Raw genomic sequence first — 27,855 nt, forward strand, 5'->3', positions numbered from 1 at the left:
TGAGATAGAAGGCAACATGGGGAGCAGTCTGTGAGATAGAAGGCAACATGGGGAGCAGTCTGTGAGATAGAAGGCAACATGGGGAGCAGTCTGTGAGATAGAAGACAACATGGGGAGCAGTCTGTGAGATAGAAGACAACATGGGGAACAGTCTGTGTGAAACTGAAGACAACATGGGGAGCAGTCTGTGAGATAGAAGACAACATGGGGAGCAGTCTGTGAGATAGAAGACAACATGGGGAGCAGTCTGTGAGATAGAAGACAACATGGGGAGCAGTCTGTGAGATAGAAGACAACATGGGGAGCAGTCTGTGAGATAGAAGGCAACATGGGGAGCAGTCTGTGTGAGATAGAAGGCAACATGGGGAGCAGTCTGTGTGTGAGAAGACAACATGGGGAGCAGTCTGTGTGTGAGAAGACAACATGGGGAGCAGTCTGTGAGATAGAAGGCAACATGGGGAGCAGTCTGTGTGAGATATAAGGCAACATGGGAAGCAGTCTGTGAGATAGAAGGCAACATGGGGAGCAGTCTGTGTGAGATATAAGGCAACATGGGGAGCAGTCTGTGTGAGATATAAGGCAACATGGGGAGCAGTCTGTGTGTGAGAAGACAACATGGGGAGCAGTCTGTGTGTGAGAAGACAACATGGGGAGCAGTCTGTGAGATAGAAGGCAACATGGGGAGCAGTCTGTGAGATAGAAGGCAACATGGGGAGCAGTCTGTGAGATAGAAGGCAACATGGGGAGCAGTCTGTGAGATAGAAGGCAACACGGGGAGCAGTCTGTGTGATAGAAGGCAACATGGGGAGCAGTCTGTGAGATAGAAGACAACATGGGGAGCAGTCTGTGAGATAGAAGGCAACATGGGGAGCAGTCTGTGAGATAGAAGGCAACATGGGGAGCAGTCTGTGAGATAGAAGACAACATGGGGAGCAGTCTGTGAGATAGAAGGCAACATGGGGAGCAGTCTGTGAGATAGAAGGCAACATGGGGAGCAGTCTGTGAGATAGAAGGCAACATGGGGAGCAGTCTGTGTGATAGAAGGCAACATGGGGAGCAGTCTGTGTGAGATAGAAGACAACATGGGGAGCAGTCTGTGAGATAGAAGACAACATGGGGAGCAGTCTGTGTGAGATAGAAGGCAACATGGGGAGCAGTCTGTGAGATAGAAGGCAACATGGGGAGCAGTCTGTGAGATAGAAGGCAACATGAGGAGCAGTCTGTGAGATAGAAGACAACATGGGGAGCAGTCTGTGTGAGATAGAAAACAACATGGGGAGCAGTCTGTGAGATAGAAGACAACATGGGGAACAGTCTGTGAGATAGAAGGCAACATGGGGAGCAGTCTGTGAGATAGGAGACAACATGGGGAGCAGTCTGTGTGAGATAGAAAACAACATGGGGAGCAGTCTGTGAGATAGAAGGCAACATGAGGAGCAGTCTGTGAGATAGAAGACAACATGGGGAGCAGTCTGTGTGAGATAGAAAACAACATGGGGAGCAGTCTGTGAGATAGAAGACAACATGGGGAACAGTCTGTGAGATAGAAGACAACATGGGGAGCAGTCTGTGAGATAGGAGACAACATGGGGAGCAGTCTGTGTGAGATAGAAAACAACATGGGGAGCAGTCTGTGAGATAGAAGACAACATGGGGAACAGTCTGTGTGAAACTGAAGACAACATGGGGAGCAGTCTGTGAGATAGAAGACAACATGGGGAGCAGTCTGTGAGATAGAAGACAACATGGGGAGCAGTCTGTGAGATAGAAGACAACATGGGGAGCAGTCTGTGAGATAGAAGACAACATGGGGAGCAGTCTGTGAGATAGAAGACAACATGGGGAGCAGTCTGTGAGATAGAAGACAACATGGGGAGCAGTCTGTGAGATAGAAGACAACATGGGGAGCAGTCTGTGAGATAGAAGGCAACATGGGGAGCAGTCTGTGTGAGATAGAAGACAACATGGGGAGCAGTCTGTGAGATAGAAGGCAACATGGGGAGCAGTCTGTGTGTGAGAAGACAACATGGGGAGCAGTCTGTGAGATAGAAGGCAACATGGGGAGCAGTCTGTGAGATAGAAGGCAACATGGGGAGCAGCCTGTGTGATAGAAGGCAACATGGGGAGCAGTCTGTGTGAGATAGAAGGCAACATGGGGAGCAGTCTGTGTGTGAGATAGAAGGCAACATGGGGAGCAGTCTGTGAGATAGAAGGCAACATGGGGAGCAGTCTGTGAGATAGAAGGCAACATGGGGAGCAGTGTGTACGAGATAGAAGGCAACATGGGGAGCAGTCTGTGAGATAGAAGACAACATGGGGAGCAGTCTGTGAGATAGAAGGCAACAGGGGGAGCAGTCTGTGAGATAGAAGACAACATGGGGAGCAGTCTGTGAGATAGAAGACAACATGGGGAGCAGTCTGTGAGATAGAAGACAACATGGGGAGCAGTCTGTGAGATAGAAGACAACATGGGGAGCAGTCTGTGAGATAGAAGGCAACATGGGGAGCAGTCTGTGTGAGATAGAAGACAACATGGGGAGCAGTCTGTGAGATAGAAGGCAACATGGGGAGCAGTCTGTGTGTGAGAAGACAACATGGGGAGCAGTCTGTGAGATAGAAGGCAACATGGGGAGCAGTCTGTGAGATAGAAGGCAACATGGGGAGCAGCCTGTGTGATAGAAGGCAACATGGGGAGCAGTCTGTGTGAGATAGAAGGCAACATGGGGAGCAGTCTGTGTGTGAGATAGAAGGCAACATGGGGAGCAGTCTGTGAGATAGAAGGCAACATGGGGAGCAGTCTGTGAGATAGAAGGCAACATGGGGAGCAGTGTGTACGAGATAGAAGGCAACATGGGGAGCAGTCTGTGAGATAGAAGACAACATGGGGAGCAGTCTGTGAGATAGAAGGCAACAGGGGGAGCAGTCTGTGTGTGAGATAGAAGGCAACATGGGGAGCAGTCTGTGAGATAGAAGGCAACATGGGGAGCAGTATGCGAGATAGAAGGCAACATGGGGAACAGTATGTGAGATAGAAGGCAACATGGGGAGCAGTCTGTGAGATAGAATGCAACATGGGGAGCAGTCTGTGAGATAGAAGACAACATGGGGAGCAGTCTGTAAGATAGAATGCAACATGGGGAACAGTATGTGAGATAGAAGACAACATGGGGAGCAGTCTGTGAGATAGAAGGCAACATGGGGAGCAGTCTGTGAGATAGAAGGCAACATGGGGAGCAGTCTGTGCGAGATAGAAGGCAACATGGGGAGCAGTATGCGAGATAGAAGGCAACATGGGGAGCAGTCTGTGTGATAGAAGGCAACATGGGGAACAGTATGTGAGATAGAAGGCAACATGGGGAGCAGTCTGTAAGATAAAAGACAACATGGGGAGCAGTCTGTGCGAGATAGAAGACAACATGGGGAGCAGTCTGTAAGATAGAAGACAACATGGGGAGCAGTCTGTGAGATAGAAGGCAACATGGGGAGCAGTCTGTGTGATAAAAGGCAACATGGGGAGCAGTCTGTGTGTGAGATAGAAGGCAACATGGGGAGCAGTCTGTGTGTGAGATAGAAGGCAACATGGGGAGCAGCGTGTGTGATAAAGATGGTGACATGTAGGAACAGTCTGTGTGAGATAGACGGTAATATGGGGAGCAGTATGTGAGATAGAAGGCAACACGGGGAGCAGTCTGTGTGATAAAGATGGTGACATGTGGAAGCAGTCTGTGTGAAAAAGTTATGGCTTATAAATCCTTCGGCCATATACTCCCCTGGGAGCATTTTCTGGCAATTATAATTATTTTTAATGCTGTGTGCTTTGAATTGGCCCCTGTTTGGCTTGGCCCTACAGCTCTACCTCCTATGCTCTTGTGATGACCCTGCTTATAGCAAAAATGGCCAAAAAGAGTAAACCATAGGTCACCATGAAAGCCAACTTTTTGCAATTATGTTTCATATACTTACAGGACCCTGAACATTTCTAAAACTCCATGTACATGTCTTCATGTTCTCATAGTACACATTAATATAACGTTACTCTACTGACAAGAGTAAAAAACGAAGGTAATCAGGTAGAATAATTTGTTGTATTTATAACCCACAGATTTCAACTTTCCATTCCAAGTAGAATGATAGCTGACTTCTTACCATGTTAATTTCTGATATTGTATCAATGCTGGCAATGTCCAAACTCATCCCCACTGTCACGGGCCCATCTGTATGGAATTAATCACAATGAGAATTAGACAGGGAATCATGCAGGTGAACAGCTGTCTGCCTTTCGTCAGTGGTAAGTGAGCAATGAAGGGGCACAATACAGAAATATTACAAAATTAGCTTTTCTGTGCCTTAAAGAACAAGTAGACCCTCACAGAGGATGATATACGTCTATTTAGAAGGAAAGCTAAGGAAATTAAGACTGTCCTTATTCTGCCCCACTCAAAACTCTCCCTTAAAGTTAAACAATACTTTCAAGTAACTTTTTCAAATTTGCCGCAGTGTGTGTATATGAGGAATAACATTTTCTGTGGCCATTATATAACATGTATCCTACATTTTCACCAGTTTTCCCCTTTTGCAATTGACTCTAAGCTGGTTTGAGGAGATTAGCTGCTATGGTATCCTCCATATAGAATACACAAAGAAAGAGGGATTTCTGCTCTTTTACCCCTCTGCAGCACACAAAGAGAAGCAGTAGAGGCATGGAGAAAATTGTACAGCAGTACTGAACAGAGCCAATGTGAATCTAGCTCTGTGTTGAGGTAAAAGACTTGTTAGAAAGCTCAGCACAATCTTTCTATGTTCTCACTCTTTACTGCTCTCCTTCTCCCCCACTCTTTCTCCATTGGACTTCAACATTCTATGTAACCTGACACTGCTGGCTCGTCTTGTCTTCAGCAAGAAAAATCTGAGAGGTCACTGGATGAAGAGTTCAAGAGGCAGGAGGAGTTGGAGAGGAAAAGTGGCTCATAAGTGGAGAAATAAGAAAAATTCCCTAATAAGATATACTACAATGTTTCTTATACTGATCTTTACTATTTATTTATGCAAAGTTTGAAGAAAGAACAGTTCCAATTTTAGTCTTGCCTCTTGATTAATCAGATGACAAGAATGATAAAACATGACTTTCTGGTATATTAAAAAAATATATCCATTCTTTAAAGCAGTGTTCCCCAGCTTTGGTCCTCAAGAGCCACCAACAGGTCATGTTTTCAGGACTTCCTTAGTATTGCACAGGTGATGGAATTATTGCCTGTGCAGGTAATGCAATTATCACCTGTGCAATACTAAGGAAACCTTGAAAACATGACCTGTTGGTGGTTCTTGAGGACCGGAGTTGGGGAACACTGCTTTAAAGGGTCCCACTTATTAAAAAAAAGTATCTTCAGTTACAGTAAATAGTCCTTATAGTTCTTTCTTGAAAACTTTACAGCTAAATATTATATAAAAAAATATGCAGGAGTAATGTAAACATGAGATGCAAATGCATACACAAACTATCGCTGCCCATTGACCTGGTCACTTTTTACAGGTACATAGGCTTCATTTATTAATATCGCCTTTGTTGCCCATAATAACCAATTATTGCTGTAGGCCCTAGTCATCAGAGCTTTTACACCAGTATTCTGGCAGAAAACGCATTGAAAAGTTGCAGATTTTTTGCGCAACTTACGGCTGCACTATAATTTTGAAATTATTGTATATTTTTACTCCGGCAGGGAGGTGCACACCACTTGTCCGGTGCTCCTGATTTATAAAGACGCATATGACTCCTCATGAATCAGGAACTTCTGGGCCTGTCTTTTTGTAAGGTCCCCCCCATCTATATTAGTTGCCGTCTTCATTCATGGAATTAACCATTGTAAGTGACTCTATTGGGAGTTTGTTAGTGCATGTGAAATGATGACCGAGTCATCGGGTCTATAGCATGTAGAAAATCAGAAGACCCCCACCTTGCACTGACCTTTAACGTCTATTCAATGATGTTCTGAGATGCAGGGCAATGCAGCATTCTAGTTAATGCTCATTACATATAGATCAGTGACCTGTGCTTCATGTCCTTATCTGGTCTAGTTTTCGCCAAGTGTGATAAGTGCGTCCTCTGATTGTTCCTAGCAGCAAATAAACATTAGCACATGCCATCTTGCCAAGAGAAGAGCAGCTGTGCCTGTCAGCTGGCTTTTCATTACTATTTTTTCTTAATTTGTGGAAGACACGATAGAAATATGTTTTAAGCCGTGTGCCGTTTTATTGCAGAACTGCAGTACAGTGGAGGAATACTGACATGCTAGTCCAATTATTAAAGGGGATGACCCATCTAGACAATAGTCATTGTGCCTTAATAGGGGATAGGGACATCATGGTAGAGGTCTCCTTCTCAGGAAACCCTCTATGAGCTATTTTAGAATGGCTCCCATTCTGGAGGTCCAGGCCCACCAGTGCATTCCATGGTATTGGCTTTGGAAATGTCTGACCAAATACAGCTTCCCCCATAAGTCAGAACAGTGGAGATTTGCTAATCACTAAGATTACTTCTTTTTGTAAAGTTCTTGTCATTTAAGGGAATTGTCCATCACATATACCATCACTTTTATCAGGGGTCCAACCTCTTAACCCCCATCAATTGTGATGTGAAGTGGATCCAGCGCTGGTGTAGATCTGCGATCTCCTTCACTGGATTTTCCTTGCTAAGGAGGTGTGACCAATTTCTGGGCAGAGACCTCCAGGAAAGCACTATTAAAGAGGCCTATGACCAGAGTCTCAGCCATGCAAGGAGAAAGTAGAAGTGTTGCGTCCTTCAATACTAGTGACATGCCCTCCCTTTTATTACATGAAAAGAAAGCCCCATTAAATACCTGAATATCTAAAGAACCATTTATAGAGTTGAGGAAAAAGTTCAGCCGGGTTCTGATACAGTGACGACACTGATCGTTCATGGCTGCCAGACCTGAGTCCGGCGAACCACCACCTGCCTGCTGGCATTAAGATATGTTACACTCACTTGCAGACACGAGGCCTTTGTAGTCTCCACGTCTTCTGTTTCAGGACCAACCACACAAACATCAGGGGACACCCGGTTTGTTTTAACAAATTCAACTTTACTGGACAGTTCAAGTACATCAGTCTTTAACATGCAGTATCGGGCACAGCACCCTTGGCCACTTGCGTTGCTCACACTGTACATTTCCATCATTTTCTTACGTTCAGCTTGGACTATCCCTACTTTAACAGATCCTGTTAGCTCTAGGGATTCACCATCCGGCATTGCAATATTTCTGGGATCCACTAGGTTTCCCTCATGCGTTTCTGCATCCATCTTCCTCTGTACAGAAGGGGTTAAGGTACTCTCCATAGAACCTCTATCGAGCCAAAGGCTCCGGACATTGCAGGAATATCTGCCAAGTGTTTTGTATGACTTCATACTGCCAGAACGTTTTGTCCACATCGTGCTTCAAACCCACTGCACTTTGAACTTTCTCTTGCCTCCAACAAACACTTTTCCTACCTCTTGCACTAACTAAACCAGGAAGAGGTTCCATTTTTACTTGCCCTAATCCTTTCCCAATATGGGCTAATCCCAAAAAATTAACTGCATCTTGCTTTAATTATCTAAAGCCACTATCTACTGAATATAGCACTAGCCTATAGGTTATCTTGTGCTTAACCATACTTTCCCTACACCTGAGCTGAGTGCAAGTTACGCACAATAGGCATTACCTTTACAGCATTTAATAATAATAATAATAATAATAATAATCTTTATTTTTATATAGCGCTAACATATTCCGCAGCGCTTTACATTTTGCACACATTATCATCACTGTCCCCGATGGGGCTCACAATCTAAATATCCTATCAGTATGTCTTTGGCATTTACACAGCAGCATCAGTAACTACAACACTATACATTAGTTGCAATACATTACTAAAAAAATGCATGACACAGCACACACCTCACAAGGAACAATAAAACACAGCAAAAGGAACAAGACTATTCTTATAATTCGACGCTGTCTTCAGGGGCAGGGACAGAGCAGTCCACACCCTTTCAATGGCAATGCAGCAGATAATAACTGACACCAGGAACAGTGGTTGGGACACACCCAGGGGGTTAAGGAGAACAAAGCACATGTCACAATCCAACAGGGGTCGGTACAGAGGATGGCACAACACACACACAATGGGATGGAAAAAGGGAGAGCAAGGCCCTAACAATAGGGAACTATGGGTGGGGCTCCTCCTAAACAACAACCTGTGCCTATCTCTAAGCTCCCCCAATGCCCTGTGGGTCCTTCCCCCCGCCGCCGTCGTGTGCCTAGTCCCTAGATGTCACCTTACTATATTCTGTCTAGTGCACTGGCCAGCAAGGGCGCTAGCCTCACCACTGCAGATGGTGTCAACACAGGGTGGAGCGACAAGCACGAAACAGACATGGAAAGGAAGAACGAAAAACTTAGTTCAAGCCTCTGCTGCAACCTCCACGCAGCAGAGGATACGGAACCAGGACCTCAAGCAGTTGATGCACCAGAGAGCTCCACACTCTTCGGCTGGTCTCCAGAGAAAAACTGTAACCAAAAGTCAGCTGATGCATCATAATAATAATCTTTATTCTTATATAGCGCTAACATATTCCGCAGCGCTTTACATTTTGCACACTTTATCATCGCTGTCCCCGATGGGGCTCACAATCTAAATTCCCTATCAGTATGTCTTTGGAATGTCGGAGGAAACCGGAGTGCCCGGAGGAAACCCACGCAAACACTGAGAGAACATACAAACTCTTTGCAGATGTTGTCCTGGGTGGGATTAGAACCCATGACTCCAGCGCTGCAAGGCTGCTGTGCTAACCACTGCGCCACCGTGCCGCCCACATGGCTATTTAAAGAATAGTGGGAGTGGTCACCACTCACATCAGCTGACCAGCAACACAGCAGATGCCAGCAAGGAAACTGACATTAACCCTTGCTGGCCCAAAAGTAAAAACCATGTTTAAATTAAAGCAGAACCAGAGCTGTCACGACTCCTAAAAATGAGTTGTGACAGCACAGCATTTATTGTGTTCATCTTTTACCCATGCTATATACACTTATAAGTACTTAACTGTAGACTCATGGTCAAAAGAACATAAACTGACCATGTTATCTGTAAGTTGAAGTCTTCATTCCAAAACCATGGTCATTACTAAGGTGCATGTTTGCTGCTGTTACAACAGAAAACTAAACTTGAACATGGCAGGACATCATGTCATCAAGTCAGATGATAAGATCAGGAGGATCACTATCAGCACTCCAGTCCATCTCAAAGTATTCAAATGAGTTCTGGTTATGGGTCTGTGTCAATTTCCGTAGCATCAAATATAGTAAACACATTTTCATGGACATCATTGGCAAGTCATGGGAATGTCATTGTCCGCACCCAAATCATTATTGTTCTCTATAAAACATTACATTTGGCATTAAATACAGTCCTAGCACCAAGTAAACCTAGATTTCGGTCTCCGTGAGTATGTTAGGTGCTTTAATGTGACTCCTGCAAGGCTTTTCCACCTTCCAGGTTCCTGACAATTTCTGGGCTCCAGTTTTAATAGCTATATAAAAATAATAACCCAAATTTTTTACACCTCTTATTGGCATAAATTGCAAAATTTTTGTATCATGAAGTATGAAAAATTTGCCAAAAAAGTGGTCAAGGTCTCCAAGTAGACATACTTTAGGACTCATTAGCAAACGAAGGGAACATTTCTCAAATTTATGCAGGTCCATTACGATGTTTGTGCCTTTTTATAAATTTGTGAAAATCTCTCCACCTACCTCCCTCGTTACTTTTTCGTAATAATTTATGACATGAACATGGACAGGAGTAGAAGGATTTCACATTTCCATTAACTATATTCTTGTATCATTTTTTCCTTCTGTCTCCAGAATAAATCTGAAGGGAAAGCTGAAGACGCGTTCGTTTTGTGCTCAGCAGTTTTTAATAAAAGAAGAAAGAAAGAAAAATGTTTTGGGTGCGCATGAGAAAATGACATTACTTAGTTGGACAGCTGCCACCGAGCCACAGAAGCAGCATTGCACCGGTGCCATTAAAACAACTCACAAGTGCTTTGTTCATAGATCCTCATTGGAACTTCCGTCAGCAACACTGTCAGTACTAGTTTTTAATTGGCGTAGTGCCGGAGTAGCCTCAAGTTAATCTGCTTAATCAAGATCGGCACCGATCATACTCCTATATAGTAAAACCGTGCTGGTGACTAATATTGGCAATTAGAAAATATAAGATCTAGCATCTTACATCGCATCACTTTTTTACTGTCTACTTCATTTATCTGTGGTGTCCAATCAGTGAAACTTGATTTTTTCATTTTTTAAAGACCAACTACTTAAAATTGATGACCGGCAACAATTTTTAAAAGCACATTGAAAAAACAAAATCATACAGATTATAAGTCATATATTTCTAAACTTCAGATAGAAATATGAACACATAAATCGCATTTACACTAAACAGTAAAAGGATGATAAAAAGTATTACTAATCAATAAAATCTCTCCCGGTTTAAAGGAAAAAAATATATACAGTATCACGGATACATCACATTTATTTTTAGGCAAATGGTGATGGTGGCAACCTTGCTGCTTCCTTTCCTAATGGAAGCTTTGACCAGGATTAAGTCTAAAGGTACCGTCACACTAAGCGACGCTGCAGCGATACCGACAACGATGTCGATCGCTGCAGCGTCGCTGTTTGGTCGCTGGAGAGCTGTCACACAGACAGCTCTCCAGCGACCAACGATCCCGAAGTCCCCGGGTAACCAGGGTAAACATCGGGTTACTAAGCGCAGGGTCACGCTTAGTAAGCCGATGTTTACCCTGGTTACCGGCGTAAACGTAAAAAAAACAAACACTACATACTTACCTACCGCTGTCTGTCCCCGGCGCTGTGCTTCTCTGCACTCCTCTGCACGGACTGTGAGCACAGCGGCCGGAAAGCAGAGCGGTGATGTCACCGCTCTGCTTTCCGGCTGACCGACGCTCACAGCCAGTGCAGGAGGAGTGCAGAGAAGCAGAGCGCCGGGGACAGACAGCAGTAGGTAAGTATGTAGTGTTTGTTTTTTTTACTTTTACGCTGGTAACCAGGGTAAACATCGGGTTACTAAGCGCGGCCCTGCGCTTAGTAACCCGATGTTTACCCTGGTTACCAGTGAAGACATCGCTGGATCGGTGTCACACACGCCGATCCAGCGATGTCCACGGGAGATCCAGCGACGAAATAAAGTTTTGCACTTTCTTCAGCGACCAACGATCTCCCAGCAGGGGCCTGATCGTTGGTCGCTGTCACACATAACGATTTCCTTAACGATATCGTTGCTACGTCACAAAAAGCAACGATATTGTTAACGATATCGTTATGTGTGACGGTACCTTTAAGGTACCGTCACACTAGACGATATCGCTAGCGATCCGTGACGTTGCAGCGTCCTGGCTAGCGATATCATCCAGTGTGACAGGCAGCAGCGATCAGGCCCCTGCTGTGATGTCGCTGGTCGGGGAAGAAAGTCCAGAACTTTGTTTCGTCGCTGGATCTCCCGCTGACATCGCTGAATCGGCGTGTGTGTCTAAGCGCAGGGCCGCACTTAGTAACCCGATGTTTACCCTGGTTACCATCGTTAAAGTAAAAAAAACAACCACTACATACTTACCTATCGCTGTCTGTCCCCGGCGCTGTGCTTCTCTGCACTCCTCCTGCACTGGCTGTGAGCACAGCGGCCGGAAAGCAGAGCGGTGACGTCACCGCTCTGCTTTCCGGCTGCCCGGCGCTCACAGCCAGAGCAGAGAAGCACAGCGCCGGGGACAGACAGCGGAAGGTAAGTATGTAGTGGTTGTTTTTTTTACTTTAACGATGGTAACCAGGGTAAACATCGGGTTACTAAGCGCGGCCCTGCGCTTAGTAACCCGATGTTTACCCTGGTTACCGGGGACCTCGGGATCGTTGGTCGCTGGAGAGCTGTCTGTGTGACAGCTCTCCAGCGACCAAACAGCGACGCTGCAGCGATCCGGATCGTTGTTGGTATCGCTGCAGCGTCGCTTAGTGTGACGGTACCTTTAAAGGGGTTTTACTGGTCTAAGAAGAAACGTCAGCCTCCACTCACCATGACAAGTCTCTGCTGTGAAAGCCTACTCACACTGGGGGGGCTACAGAGGAATCGTGACAGTGTGTTCATCACTTACTATAATGATCTGGTAGTCAGACCTTTTTTTAGACCAGAAAATCCCTTTAAAAAGGGATATCTAGGACTATTTTAATCTCTTACTGTGAGCCAAAACACTAACAAGCGGGTAGTTGCCTGTCCTATCCGGCGCCGACTCAGAGCAGTTACTGACCACTCCTGCCAGTGATTCTGCAGCTCCATATCAACAGAACAGTTCTTCCTCTTCCAGGCAGCTCACTTGATACTGACTGACAGCTGGCTCCCCACAGATAGGTAGCGGGGAGTCGGCTGTCAATCGACATGACTTTGGCAGTCACGTCCTATCAACAGAGTGACGCAGAAAAGAAGCTGCTGTTCTGCTCCCGTGACATCAGCAGAAATTGCAGACTGGAATCGCCGGCAGGAGTGGTCTGTGATTGTGGCAGCAGAGATTTGCACTGGGCAGAACTGATAGGTAGTTAGCAACTACCTGCCTGTTAGTTATTCGACCCATAGTAAAAAAAAGTATATATATAGTCCCGGATTACCCCATTTAACTCATTCTCGACATGCACCGTACTAGTACTGCTCTGCGGGAGATGCATTCCCACAAACAGCAGTAGTAGTACGGCACACCAACCGCGCGGTGATCGGGTGCGGGTATCAGCTGTATTTGACAGCTGACATCCCGCGGCAAGGCCCACGATCAGTGCTAGCACCGATGGAGGGCATTTAACCCCTCTGATGCCGCTGTCAGTAGTGTCAGTGACATAGAGGGGCATTGCGCAGGGAGGAGGCTCCCTGCACGCTTCCATCGGGAGAACATGATGCGATCCCGTTGCCCTGATGGTTTCCATGGAGACCCCTGGCACCACGATGGCCGCGGTGTCCTACCGAGTCCTGCAGGGAAGGTGGCTTGTGAGCGCCTGCTGAGAGCAGGCACTGGCATGCCTACTTCCCTGCCTGTCAGATCCTGATCTGATACTCTGCTGTGCCAGGCGGAGTCCACAGTAACTCTGCTGCCTCATTACAGTGAATGGATCCCTTGGAGGTTTCATCCGCCACGTCACTCAGAGATTTATATGGAAACCCCAAAGTAAGTGCTCAGCGTAGAGCGCCGTATAAATGTGATTCCAAAAGTTATGTAAAATGTTCCCAATAAAATCTTCAACTCAATCCACAAAAAAAGCAAGTCCCCACTCAGATCTGTCATCTGTTAATGGAAATATAGGGGGCATCCACGTTACTGATAACACAAAGGCTCTGAAAAAGCTAGATGGCTCCTCGCTCCTTAAACGAAATTCAGCAAATTCTCCACTCCCAAATCCAAATGCCCCCCCCTTCTGAGCCCCATGTGCCTAAACAACATTTAGCGCCCACATGTTTGGCATTTCTGTAGTGATGAGAGCCCACCTAATTTACGGGTGCATGTCTCCAGAAGCATGAGCTGGGCGTAATGTACTGGTCACTACAACGTACTGAGCACTTAGACGGCAATTTGCAATTTTCACTCAGCAACATCCATTGCTGCCTCTTTCTGGAAAACACCCATGGAGTCAAAATCATCACTACATCGGTAGATAAATTCCTAAAGGGTTATTATTTCCAAAACGTGGTCACTTGAGGGGGATTCTGCTTTTCTAGCACTTAGGGGCTCTTTATATGGAATCTGCAAACTAGTCAAGGAAAATCTGTGCTCGAAGAGGCAAATAGCGCTCCGTCCCTCCCGAGTCACTCCGTATGGCGAAGTAGTACTGTACAGTCACATGTGGGGTATTTCTACATTCAACAGAAATTGTGGGACAAATTCTTGTGCCATTTTTACCCATTTCCCAGTGTAAAAATGTAAAACATCGGGCTAACACACAATCTCGGTGGTAAAAATGTAAATAATTTTTTCTTCACTGCCCAATAGTATAAAAGTCTGACACACCTGTGGTGTCAATATAATCACTGCACCCCTAGATTAATTCATTGAGAGGTTTAATTGGTAAAATGGGGTCACCCATGGAGGATTCTGCTGTTCTGGTACCTCAAAAGCTCTGCCAATGTAACATTGCACCCTCAAAATATGCACTGTGATATGACGCTACTTCCCTTCTGAGCTTTACACTGTGCCTCAAAAGTAATTTTCGACCACATATGGGGTATCGGTGAACTCAGGAGAAATTGCACAACAAACATAGGGGTCCAATTTCTCCTTTTGCCCTCGTGAAAATGCAAAATATGGAGCTAAAAAAGATTTATTTGGGAAAAATGTGATTTTTTTTTCTTTTCACGGCTTAACGTTATAAACTTCTGAGAAGCACTTGTGGGTTCAAGGTGCTCAATATGTAAGCAGGTTGCAAGATGCAGTGATGGACAGGAGGCAGAGCAAGGGTTAACAAGTTTACATAAGAGGGTAATACTCCACGCAAGGAGGCAAACAGTTAAAGGGAGAACAAAAACAGTTCAGATGCAAAAAGATGTGCAGAGTCAATGAAAACAAGGCAAAAGGTAGGGGCAGTTCGTGTTAGATCAACTTAGCCTGTCAGTCGTCTTCCAGGCCATTGCAATTACGGAGCAGGCAATGACGCCAACAACGGCTGGTGCGGTACTGTTCCAGTGGGGTCCTGCAAACAACGGTCCGTCTTCTGGCGGCAGTGGTTGGTGTCCGGTACCTTCCACTGAGCCCCTAGTCCATGAACATATGCGGCCGGAGCACACAAGGCCGCAGCACAATCAGGGTCTCCCGTTGGCAGGAAAGTATATGCTGGTAAGGTGGGTTACAAAAGTCTATCGAGTACTCTATTCTCTCTTTGCGGAACTTGCGCTGCATTCATGATCACGAAGCACACGGTACCTCGATCTCTATCAGCTATGGGGCGCTCTGCACTTTTCTCTCTATGCTGCTTGCTGCCTGTTTCCACTAATACTGAAGTGCCGACAACCACTGGCGCGCTGCTTCTCTAGCATGGTCCTGCAGATCACGGCCCAACAATGAAGGCAGCAGCAAACATTCCTGAACTCTGCACTGGCTCTTAGGCTGGCGTGCGGCCAAAGCAGCAATCAGGTCATTACTGCCCTTACTACTGTATGGGGCCCGGTGATTAGGAGCAAAAAGGGGGGCCAAGCACGCTGGCAGCCTGGTCCACGCTCGGGCCCCCCAACATTTTGTTCAGGCTTCCGATTCCGAATGCCTAATGCATAACAACACTGTGGTGTTTTGTTGTGAATTCCGCTCTTGGGCTCCCTCCGGTGGTTGTAAGTGGCACTTTTGTGAGTTCTGCTCTTGGGCTCCCTCTTGTGGTTTCTAGTGGTATGGCTGCTCCTTGGAGTTAGCTGTCATCAGCTGCCTCCACTTATCGTCTCTTCTGCTCGGCTATTTAGGCCTGGCTCTTTCTTCAGCCAGTGCCACTTGTAAATGGTTCCTGGTTGGATTCACATCTCTTTGGAGTTCCCCGTTATCCTGACCAGTTCAGCAAAGCTAAGTTTTTGCCTGCTCTTTTCTGTCCATAGTTTGTGGACTTATCCATTCTGTGCTTTCTCTGTTTGTCCAGCTTATCAGTGTGAATTAATTCTGTCTTGCTGGAAGCTCTGGGAGGCAGATTTGCCCTCCACACCTTTAGTGTCCTATCTATTTAGCTAGACTGGCCTTCTGTGCTCATCCTGGTTTCATTCTGTGTATGTCTTTTCCCTCTCCACTCACAGTCATTATTTGTGGGGGGCTAATCTATCCTTTGGGGATTTTCTCTGAGGCAAGATAGCTTTCCTGCTTCTTTCTTTAGGGGTAGTTAGCTCTTAGGCTGTGACGAGATGCCTAGGGAGAGTTAGGAGCATTCCACGGCTACTTCTAGTGTTGTGTTGAGCTTAGGGACTGCGGTCAGTACAGTTACCACTTCCTTCAGAGCTCGTTTCATGTTGCTCCTAGACCACCGTATCATAACAGTGTTTTAAAGAGACACCTACAGTGTTGTAAATGCAGCCAGCAAATGGAAATGGGCACTGTAGCTTTAAGCTGCGGCCCGCTACATCAAGGTCCAGGTCCTGACGTGACATCACATGCTGCTCTGCTCCACTTCCTCATTCCGGAGCAGAGCAGCGTGAGGTGTGCCACGTGGGGGTGGACGGGGAGGCAGACCAGAACCGGACTAGGCGATGGGCGGACCGGATGAGGCAACAGGCGGACCAGACAAGGCGATGGGCAGGCTGCAGACTGGATGAGCAGGTGGAGGCGGCGGGCAAGGAGGGTGAGTAGTCTCTCTCTGGTGAGAAGAGGCTTGGCTGAGGCTCAGTGGTGACTGACTGGGGGCAGGGGCCAGCATCCAACAGGGCCCAGGCAGGGGACCCGCATTCCTACAGGGCCCAGTGGGCCCACATTCCAACAGGGCAAAATTAAAAGTTTGAAAATTGCAAATTTTTAAAAATTTTTGCAAAATGTCCATTTTTTTCACAAATAAACGCAAGCCATTTCAAAGAAATTGTACCACTATCATAAAGTACAATATGTCACAAGAAAATAACCTTAGAATCACCAGGATCCGGTGAAGCGTTCCAGAGTTATGACCTCATAAATTGACAGTGGTCAGTATTGTAAAAATTGGCAGGCACAAATATCTTCTATAGAGTGGTTTCAGCCTGTAGTAAGGGTAAGAACATTTTTAAAATGGATCTATCTGTAGATTTCACAATACAATCTGTCATGACTCTGGACAGGATGGTGCCGCCTCCATCTTGGTCAGGTCAGGGTGAATTTTTTGTCCGCCTCTTTTTGGTTCTGGGGGCGGCTATTTAATGTTGGCAGTTCCTGGATTGGGTGTCAGTGATACTTCTGTATGCTCGGCTTGTTGTTGCTGACCCAGGTTTACACGGCCGTAAACTTTGTACCTCTTTGCTTGTGTGTCTTGCTGTGTATGACTCGGTTCTGTTCCCTGACTTCTGCCTTTGCCTTCTGCTTTGTACTGTTCTGTCTCTCCCGGTAATCAGACCCCGTGGCTTGTCCCTGTTTACACATTGTCTCATCCTTACTTACTTCGCTCCCTCCCTCCTGGCTTTGACCCTCAGGTATCATTGACTACATTTTCTGTCTGTGTCCTGCACTCTGTGTGTTCTGTGTCTTCCCTGCATTCACGTGCAGTGGCTCCGCCCCCTTGTCACATGACTGCTCAGTGCCAGGCCCTTTTCACTGCATTAGCTTAAAGGGAACCTCTCACCCCCAAAATCGAGGATGAGCTAAGCCCACCGGCATCAGTGGCTTATCTACAGCATTCTGTAGTGCTGTAGATAAGCCCCCGATGTATCCTGAAAGATGAGAAAAAGAGGTTAGATTATACTAACCCAGGGGCGGTCCGATCCGATGGGCTTCGCAGTCCGGGGCCTCCCATCTTCTTAAGATGATGTCCTCTTCTTGTCTTCATGCTGCGGCTACGGCGCAGGCGTACTTTGCCCTATTGAGGGCAGAGCAAAGTGCTGCAGTGCGCAGGCGCTGGGCCTCTCTGACCTTTCCCGGCGTCTGCCTCAACAGCACAGACAAAGTACGCCTGCGCCGGAGCCGCATAAAAGATTATACAGCCACTTTGGATTTTTCAAAGTAAGTAAATTGGATGTGGATAGAGAAGTTTTCAGTGATTATACCCTAGAGTCAGCTTTAGGCTGCAAAATTGTTATCATCAAAGTAGAAATTAAAACAGAAATTTTCATTAAAAATTTAACTAAACATTAACATTAAGAAAACATAAAAATGCCACTTGGTCATGGAACTATTACTGTAGCTTTCATTACTTTTCAACTAATATTAATTCCTTTCCAATTTTTCAGACAACTTTCTGACTTATAAACCTTCCCATAGATAAGAATTTATCAATAACCTCTACTCCATACATCCATGTTTAATATAAAAGTACAAATTGTCGATGAAGCAATAATTGTGCTTATAAACTGCAGTCACAATGTAATAAAATTACTGATTATATATAATTGTTTGTTATAATCGGATAATTGCTTTTTAATTTCACATTGAGATGGTAGAAAATATTTAATAGAAAACCGCCTAAATCGCTAATTCTGTTCTTAAACTAACGAGTAAAAAGCTAATTCCCGTCCAATAATGTAGCATTTGTGTTTTTTTTTTGTTGTAACTGAATGGCAAGTTTTGGAGATCAGTAACTTTTCTTTTTTTTAAAAGAAGTTATATTTTGCCTTAAAGGGGTGGTCCAAAAAAAATTGATTTTAAATCATCTATTTAATGTACAATAGTTTGCGGACTATAAGACGCACCAGACCATAAAAGCACACCAAATTTTGGAGAGGAAATTAGGAAAAAAATGTTTTTATAAAATGGTGGTGTGTCTTATAGTCGGATCTTACTGTAGCTTATGGCTACCAAGATCTCAATTTGCACATGCCAGGCCTCCAGTGGCCATTTTCCCGAAGCTCACCGCAAGAATATCAATGGAGAATGCAGGAACTCATTTTCTGTGAGCCCAGGGTCCTCAGAATTGCATCGCCAGGACAACCCTTCTTCCCGCCTGGGGCCCACAACATCGCTCCACTCATGCCGTGGCCGTCGGCCCTCTACAGCAGCAACACTGCTTCCTGTGACCCCTGCTCCACTGCCCCCACCCTCCCTGGTAAACTACATTCGGAATATTAGACGCTCCCCCATATTTTGGAGACTGTGCTAATCTCTCCTCTCCCTGATTACCACATTCTCTCCTTTTCAATGCACACTGACAGTGCGCTCTCTTTCCAGCTCATCATTTCGCATTAGAGCCAGGGAGGGAGTGCACTGTCACTGTGCATTGAAAAGGATGATAACACAGTGAAAAGAGATGCTGTGTTGTACTGAACATCTGTCAAAACTGACAATCCATGCATGCTCAGTAGAGCAGGTACAGGTCCTTCTCAAAAAATTAGCATATAGTGTTAAATTTCATTATTTACCATAATGTAATGATTACAATTAAACTTTCATATATTATAGATTCATTATCCACCAACTGAAATTTGTCAGGTCTTTTATTGTTTTAATACTGATGATTTTGGCATACAACTCCTGATAACCCAAAAAACCTGTCTCAATAAATTAGCATATTTCACCCATCCAATCAAATAAAAGTGTTTTTTAATAACAAACAAAAAAACCAACAAATAATAATGTTCAGTTATGCACTCAATACTTGGTCGGGAATCCTTTGGCAGAAATGACTGCTTCAATGCGGCGTGGCATGGAGGCAATCAGCCTGTGACACTGCTGAGATGTTATGGAGGCCCAGGATGCTTCAATAGCGGCCTTAAGCTCATCCAGAGTGTTGGGTCTTGCGTCTCTCAACTTTCTCTTCACAATATCCCACAGATTTTCTATGGGGTTCAGGTCAGGAGAGTTGGCAGGCCAATTGAGCACAGTAATACCATGGTCAGTAAACCATTTACCAGTGGTTTTGGCACTGTGAGCAGGTGCCAGGTCGTGCTGAAAAATGAAATCTTCATCTCCATAAAGCATTTCAGCCGATGGAAGCATGAAGTGCTCCAAAATCTCCTGATAGCTAGCTGCATTGACCCTGCCCTTGATGAAACACAGTGGACCAACACCAGCAGCTGACATGGCACCCCACACCATCACTGACTGTGGGTACTTGACACTGGACTTCAGGCATTTTGGCATTTCCTTCTCCCCAGTCTTCCTCCAGACTCTGGCACCTTGATTTCCGAATGACATGCAAAATTTGCTTTCATCAGAAAAAAGTACTTGGGACCACTTAGCAACAGTCCAGTGCTGCTTCTCTGTAGCCCAGGTCAGGCGCCTCTGCCGCTGTTTATGGTTCAAAAGTGGCTTTACCTGGGGAATGCGGCACCTGTAGCCCATTTCCTGCACACGCCTGTGCACGGTGGCTCTGGATGTTTCCACACCAGACTCAGTCCACTGCTTCCTCAGGTTCCCCAAGGTCTGGAATCGGTCCTTCTCCACAATCTTCCTCAGGGTCTGGTCTCCTCTTCTCGTTGTACAGCGTTTTCTGCCACATTGTTTCCTTCCAACAGACTTACCATTGAGGTGCCTTGATACAGCACTCTGGGAACAGCCTATTTGTTGAGAAATTTCTTTCTGGGTCTTAAGGCCCCGTCACACATAGCGACGCTGCAGCGATACCGACAACGATCCGGATCGCTGCAGCGTCGCTGTTTGGTCGCTGGAGAGCTGTCATACAGACCGGTCTCCAGCGACCAACGATCCCGAGGTCCCCGGTAACCAGGGTAAACATCGGGTAACTAAGCGCAGGGCCGCGCTTAGTAACCCGATGTTTACCCTGGTTACCATCGTTAAAGTAAAAAAAAACAAACGCTACATACTTACCTATCGCTGTCTTTCCTCGGCGCTCTGCTTCTCTGGTCTGGCTGTGAGCACAGCGGCCGGAAAGCAGAGCGGTGACGTCACCGCTCTGCTTTCCGGCTGACCGGCGCTCACAGCCAGACCAGAGAAGCAAAGCGCCGAGGACAGACAGCGATAGGTAAGTATGTAGCGTTTGTTTTTTTACTTTTAGGATGGTAACCAGGGTAAACATCGGGTTACTAAGCGCCGCCCTGCGCTTAGTTACCCGATGTTTACCCTGGTTACCAGCGAAGACATCGCTGAATCGGCGTCACACACGCCGATCCAGCGATGTCCACGGGACCTCAACGATCAAAAAATGGCCCAGGCCATTCCGACACGACCAGCGATCTCACAGCAGGGGCCTGATCGCTGGTACGTGTCACACATAGCGAGATCGCTACTGAGATCGCTGTTGCGTCACAAAACTTGTGACTCAGCAGCGATCTCGCTAGCGATCTCGCTATGTGTGACGGGGCCTTTACCCTCTTGCTTGAGGGTGTCAATGATGGCCTTCTTGACATCTGTCAGGTCGCTAGTCTTACCCATGATGGGGGTTTTGAGTAATGAACCAGGCAGGGAGTTTATAAAAGCCTCAGGTATCTTTTGCATGTGTTTAGAGTTAATTAGTTGATTCAGAAGATTAGGGTAATAGGTCGTTTAGAGAACCTTTTCTTGATATGCTAATTTATTGAGACAGGTTTTTTGGGTTATCAGGAGTTGTATGCCAAAATCATCAGTATTAAAACAATAAAAGACCTGACAAATTTCAGTTGGTGGATAATGAATCTATAATATATGAAAGTTTAATTGTAATCATTACATTATGGTAAATAATGACATTTAACACTATATGCTAATTTTTTGAGAAGGACCTGTACTAGCCCAGCCTGTAAACTGAAGTGACTGATGACATTTCATTTTAGAAGAGCAGATTCAGCAGTGACCACAGTCGCTGCCTCCTTATGACATTACATTTGAGCAGGGCTGCCACTAGGAATTTCAGGGCCCCATACTGGCAAAATTTTCAGGGCCCCTTAAGACTCCGCCCAGGCTCCACCCCAGCCCCGCCTCCACCCCTCGAACTGTCAACAGCCCCACCGCTGTCTCTTGCCAAAACTCCACTTCTCACAAATCACACATTAACAGTTCCCATTACCAGATCAAACACATAGCCAGCAGCTTTTGTTTTGGCCAAAAGGTTTTTTTAAATTTGAGACGACAACAAGGTAGACTCTTTTGGCCGAGCCCTACTCTACTCTAATCTATTAAACATTTGTTAAAATATGCAATACAATTTAGGTGTATTTTTATTTATTTTTCAATTGACCAATAATACCACATACAAGGGACAAATACCACAACACCATGACCAGACACCATATTATCACCACATAGTGACCTATAATACTATCTACAAGGAACAAATACCGCCACACCATGTGCAGACCACATATTACCACCACAGTGACTGAACAATATCACATACAAGGGACAAATACCACCGCAGCATGTCCAGACCACATATTACCATCACATGGTGACCAACTACATACAAGGAACAAATACCAACACAACATGAACAGACCACATATTACCACCACACAGTGACCGAATAATAGCACATACAAGGAACAAATACCGCTACACCATGGCCGGACAACATATTACCACCACATTGTGACTGAATAGTACAATACTGATCATTAATAAAAAAAAAAAATACTATCACCATAAGTGCCATTATACACAGGAGATCTGTACTTAGTATGCAGTGTGTGTACAGGTAATATAGTGGTCGCCGATGCCATTATACACAGGAGCTCTTCATATAGTGTCAGTGTACATGTAATACAGCGATCACTAGTGACATTATACACAGGAGCTCTGTATATAGTGTATAGTGTACATGTAATACAGCGATCACTAGTGACATTATACACAGGAGCTCTGTATATAGTGTATAGTGTACAGATAATATAGTGATCACTAGTGACATTATACACAGGAGCTCTGTATATAGGGTACAGTGTACATGTAATACAGCAATCACTAGTGACATTATACAAAGGAGCTCTGTATATAGTGTATAGTGTACAGATAGTATAGTGATCACCAGTGACATTATACACAGGAGCACTGTATACAGTATACAGTGTATGGTGTCAGTGTACAGGTAACATACTCACCAGTGACGTCTCTAGCTAAAGTCCTTCATCTTTGCGTTTCTTTTTAATCCAGCGCAGACCGCTATCACTTCTTTCTGCCAGGACTCGTCTCATCTGCATAAAATAACACAGTTATCTAGAGCACCGCTTCCAGAGCACATTCCCCATTTTTTCCCTTTCTTCTACACTACACATCTGACTACAGACGTTCACCCACCATTAATATATAATTGGTTATTATGCAACCCACCATTCCAAATATAAATTATAATCCGCCACTGTGCCCCCACTATCTGTATATAGCCACTTTCCTCATTTAATATATAAATTAATTAGCACCTGTATTCTTCCAATTTATTACCAGTTACTTTATCCTCAACGAACCCACTATGTACCTCCCGCTCTAACCCTTACCCCAATTCATTATAGTTACATGCCCCTTCTGCCTCAATTCATTGCCACGTCTTCTCTCTCTCCCACCCTCTATTCATTATCAATTGATCTTCCCCACCCTCAAAATTCATTATTTGCTTTCCCCACCTTCAATACATCATTTGCTCTTCCCACCCCCAAGTTCAATTCAATTGCTGTCCACGTCCCTCACACTCACTTCATGTGCAGTCCCCATCACCCCCACTTCATCATTTAGTCCCCTATCATCATTTAGTCCCCTATCCCCCCCGTCACTTCATCTGCAGTCCCCCTTACTTCATCATTTGCAGCCCCCTATCATTTCATCATGTGCAGAACCCCCTCAAACACACTTCATCATCTGCATTCCCTATCACTCCCACATCATTACCTATCCCCATCCCCCCCACATCATTTGCAATTCCCATCACCCCCACATCATTTGCAGTCCCCATCTCCCACATCATCATTTGCAGTCCCCATCACCCCCACATCATTTGCAGTTCCCATCACCCCCACATCATCATTTGCAGTCCCCCCACATCATTTGCAGTCCCCATCACCCCCCATCATCATCTGCAGTCCCCATCACCCCCACATCGTTTGCAGTCCCCCAACATCATTTGCAGTCCCCATCACCCCCACATCATCATTTGCAGTCTCCATCACCCCCACATCATTTGCAGTTCCCATCACCCCCACATCATTTGCAGTCCCCATCACCCCCACATCATTTGCAGTCCCCATCACCCCCACATCATCATTTGCAGTCCCCCAACATCATTTGCAGTCCCCATCACCCCCACATCATCATTTGCAGTCTCCATCACCCCCACATCATTTGCAGTCTCCATCACCCCCACATCATTTGCAGTTCCCATCACCCCCACATCATTTGCAGTCCCCATCACCCCCACATCATCATTTGCAGTCCCCCCACATCATTTGCAGTTGCCATCACCCCCACATCATCATTTGCAGTCCCCATCACCCCCACATCATCATTTGCAGTCCCCCAACATCATTTGCAGTCCCCATCACCCCCACATCATCATTTGCAGTCCCCCAACATCATTTGCAGTTCCCATCACCCCCACATCATTTGCAGTTCCCATCACCCCCACATCATTTGCAGTCCCCATCACCCCACATCATCATTTGCAGTCCCCCAACATCATTTGCAGTCCCCATCCCCCACACATCATCATTTGCAGTCCCCATAACCCCCACATCATTTGCAGTCCCCATCACCCCCACATCATTTGCAGTCCCCCAACATCATTTGCAGTCCCCATCACCCCCACATCATCATTTGCAGTCCCCATCACCCCCACATCATCATTTGCAGTCCCCATCATCCCCACATCATTTGCAGTTCCCATCACCCCCACATCATCATTTGCAGTCCCCCCACATCATTTGCAGTCCCCCCACATCATTTGCAGTCCCCATCACCCCCACATCATCATTTGCAGTCCCCTATCCCCCCTTCACTTCATCTGCAGTCCCCCTTACTTCATTTGCAGCCCCAATCATTTCATGTGTAGTACCCCCTCAAATACACTTTATCATTTGCAGCCCCCTATTATTTCATCATGTACAGTACTCCCTAAAACACACCCCATCATCTGCAGTCTCACTCCCCCCCACCTCACCTCACCTATTAAAAAAACAAAAATGTTTTTTATACTTACCTCAGTCGTTCCCGGGGCGTCTAGTGTTTCCAGCAGTGAAGCAGCAGCTAGAATGTATGGGCTGCTGAGAGGACCTGACAGGAGCCCCTACATTCTAGCACATTCACTACTGAGACGGCTAGACTGTATGGGCTGTAGTCAGGACCTGCAGGGAGCCCATACATTCTAGCTACAGCCGAGCAGGAGCTGTGCAGCCGACTAGGTGAGACGGCCGTGCACAGCTCCAAGAAGGCTCCCGGGCCCCAGCGCCGCAGTGCACAGTATTTTACTGCATGATGGGGCCCGATCAGTAGAAGCACAACAGTGGGGCCCCGGATCTGCGGGCCCCTCTGTGTACTGCTGCTGACCGGGCCCCATACAGCAGTAATGGCTGTAATGCCCTGATGGCGGCCCTGCATTTGAGTACCCCAGCATGCACTGGAAATTCACAAACCAAAACGTCACTAGAACGGAATTTAAAAAAAAAAAGCAGCGTAGAAAGGGAATAGCAAGGACTTTTTCATTAAAGTATATTTAAAAAGTGATTAGATTATCACATTATTACACTGTGTTCCAAATTATTATGCAAATTATATTTTTCTCGGATTTTCCTAAATGGTCGGTGCAAATGACAGTCAGTCTAATAAAAGTCATCACCCGTTAGATTATACATCGAATTTTATTGAAGAAACCTCCCAATGATAACAGTATAATCTCCAAAATAAATAAAAACTCAAAATGCACTGTTCCAAATTATTAGGCACAGTAGAATTTCTATACATTTGATATGTTTTAAAGAACTGAAAATGCTGATTTGTGGAATTTGCAGCATTAGGAGGTCACATTCACTGAACAAAAAAGTTATTTAACTCCAAAACATCCTAACAGGCCAAGTTACATGTTAACATAGGAACCCTTCTTTGATATCACCTTCACAATTCTTGCATCCATTGAAGTTGTGAGATTTTGGAGAGTTTCTGCTTGTATGTCTTTGCATGAAGTCATAATCGCCTCCCAGAGCTTCTGTTTTGATGTGAACTGCCTCCCACCCTCATAGATCTTTTGCTTGATGATACTCCAAAGGTTCTCTATAGGGTTGAGGTCAGGTGAAGATGGTGGCCACACCATGAGTTTATCTCTTTTATGCCCATAGCAGCCAATGACTCAGAGGGATTCTTTGCAGCATGAGATGGGGCATTGTCAGCATGAAGATGATTTTGCTCCTGAAGGCACGTTTCTGCTTTTAGACCATGGAAGAAAGTTGTCAGTCAGAAACTCTAAATAGTTTGCAGAGGTAATTTTCACACCTTCAGGAACCTTAAAGCGTCCTACCAGCTGTTTCCCCATGATTCTGGCCCAAAATGTGACTCCTCCACCTCCTTGCTGACGTCGCAGCCTTGTTGGGACATGGTGGCAATCCACCAACCATCCACTACTCCATCCATCTGGACCATCCAGGGTTGCTTGACACTCATCAGTAAACAAGACTATTTGGAAATTAGTGTTCATATATGTCTGGGCCCACTTTAACCATTTCTGCTTATGAACACTGTTTAAGGGTGGCTGAATATTAGGTTTATGCACCACAGCAAGCCTTTGAAGGATCCTACGCCTTGAGGTTCGAGTGACTCCAGAGACACCAGCAGCTTCAAATAATTGTTTGCTGCTTTGTAATGGTATTTTGGCAGCTGCTCTCTTAATCCCATGAATTTGTCTGGCAGAAACCTTCCTCATTATGCCTTTATCTGCATGAACTCTGTCTGTGTTCTGTTTCAGTCACAAATCTCTTCACAGTATGATGACCACTCTTAAGTTTTCATGGAATATCTAATGTCTTCATACCTTGTCCAAGACATTGCACTATTTAGTGCTTTTCAGCAACAGAGAGATCCTTTTTAGTTCCCATATTACTTGAAACCTGTGGCCTGCTTAATAATGTGGAACATAATTTTTAAGTAGTTTTCCTTTAATTAGAATCACCTGGAAAACGAATTATCATATGTGTGTAAGATTGATTTCAGTGATCCATTGAGCCCTGAGACACAATACCATCCACGAGTTTATTTGAAAAACAAAACAATTAAATCTTTATGACACTTAAATCCAATTTGCATAATAATTTGGAACACAGTGTACATTATTAACCCCGGGCCATTTTCACGTTTTTGGTTTTTGCTCCCCTCTTTCCCAGAGCCATAACTTTTTTTAAATTTTTTGTTCCATATGGCCATGTGAGGGCTTGTTTTTTTTTGCAGGACAAGTTGTACTTTTAAATGACAACATTGGATTTAACATATCATGTACTGGAAAATGGGAAAAAAAATTCCAAGGCGGTGAAATTGCAAAAAAGTGCAACTTCACAGCTGTATTTTTCCTTTTTATCATGTTCACTAAATGCTAAAACTGACCTGCCATTATGACTCTCCAGGTCATTACGTGTTCACGGACACCAAACATGTATAGCTCCTTTTTTATTTAAGTGGTGAAAAAAAAATCCAAAATTTGTTTTTGTTTTTTTGTTTTTTTTTAAAAAGGCACCATTTTCCGAGACCTGTAGCGTCTCCATTTTTTGTGGTCTGGGGCTGGGTGAGGGATTATTTTTTGCGCGCTGAGGTGATGTTTTTATTGATACCATCTTGGTGTAGATACAATGTTTTGATTGCCCATTATTGCATTTTATTGCATTTTCTCATTACGTCATTTAGCGATTGGGTTAATTCTTTTTTTTACATTGACAGATGTGTATGTTTGAATGTTTTATTTTGAATGGGGCGATAGGAGGGTGATTTGAACATTTATATATTTTGAATATTTAAAAAAAGTTTTTTTTTTAACTTTTTGCATGCTTCAATAGTCTCTATGGGAGACTAGAAGCTGCAGTACTTTGATCGCTTCTGCTAAGTAGCAGAAATGCTCACTTGCTATGAGCGTTGACCACGGGATGGCGGTCATAGCAATCTGGCAATAACAACCGCAGAGGTCTGCTGCAGACCTCTGGTTGTCATGCCAACTCATCGGTGACTTGTGATCATGTGACGGAGTCACCGATGGGTGGAGCCAGTGACCCACTTCC

General features: G+C 45.1%; 1 protein-coding gene across 1 annotated transcript in view; it reads right to left on the reverse strand.

Moving 5' to 3' along the window:
* LOC138667803 (gamma-aminobutyric acid receptor subunit pi-like) overlaps nt 1–27,855 on the reverse strand; it is a 196,376-nt gene that overhangs the window by 63,054 nt on the left and 105,467 nt on the right. The window contains exon 4 of the mRNA XM_069755894.1: nt 4,147–4,214. Within this exon, the coding sequence (XP_069611995.1) occupies nt 4,147–4,214 (68 nt within the window). The remainder of the gene's footprint in view (nt 1–4,146; nt 4,215–27,855) is intronic.

Source organism: Ranitomeya imitator, chromosome 2 (genome assembly GCF_032444005.1).
Source record: "Ranitomeya imitator isolate aRanImi1 chromosome 2, aRanImi1.pri, whole genome shotgun sequence".
Taxonomy (NCBI): Eukaryota; Metazoa; Chordata; class Amphibia; order Anura; family Dendrobatidae; genus Ranitomeya; species Ranitomeya imitator.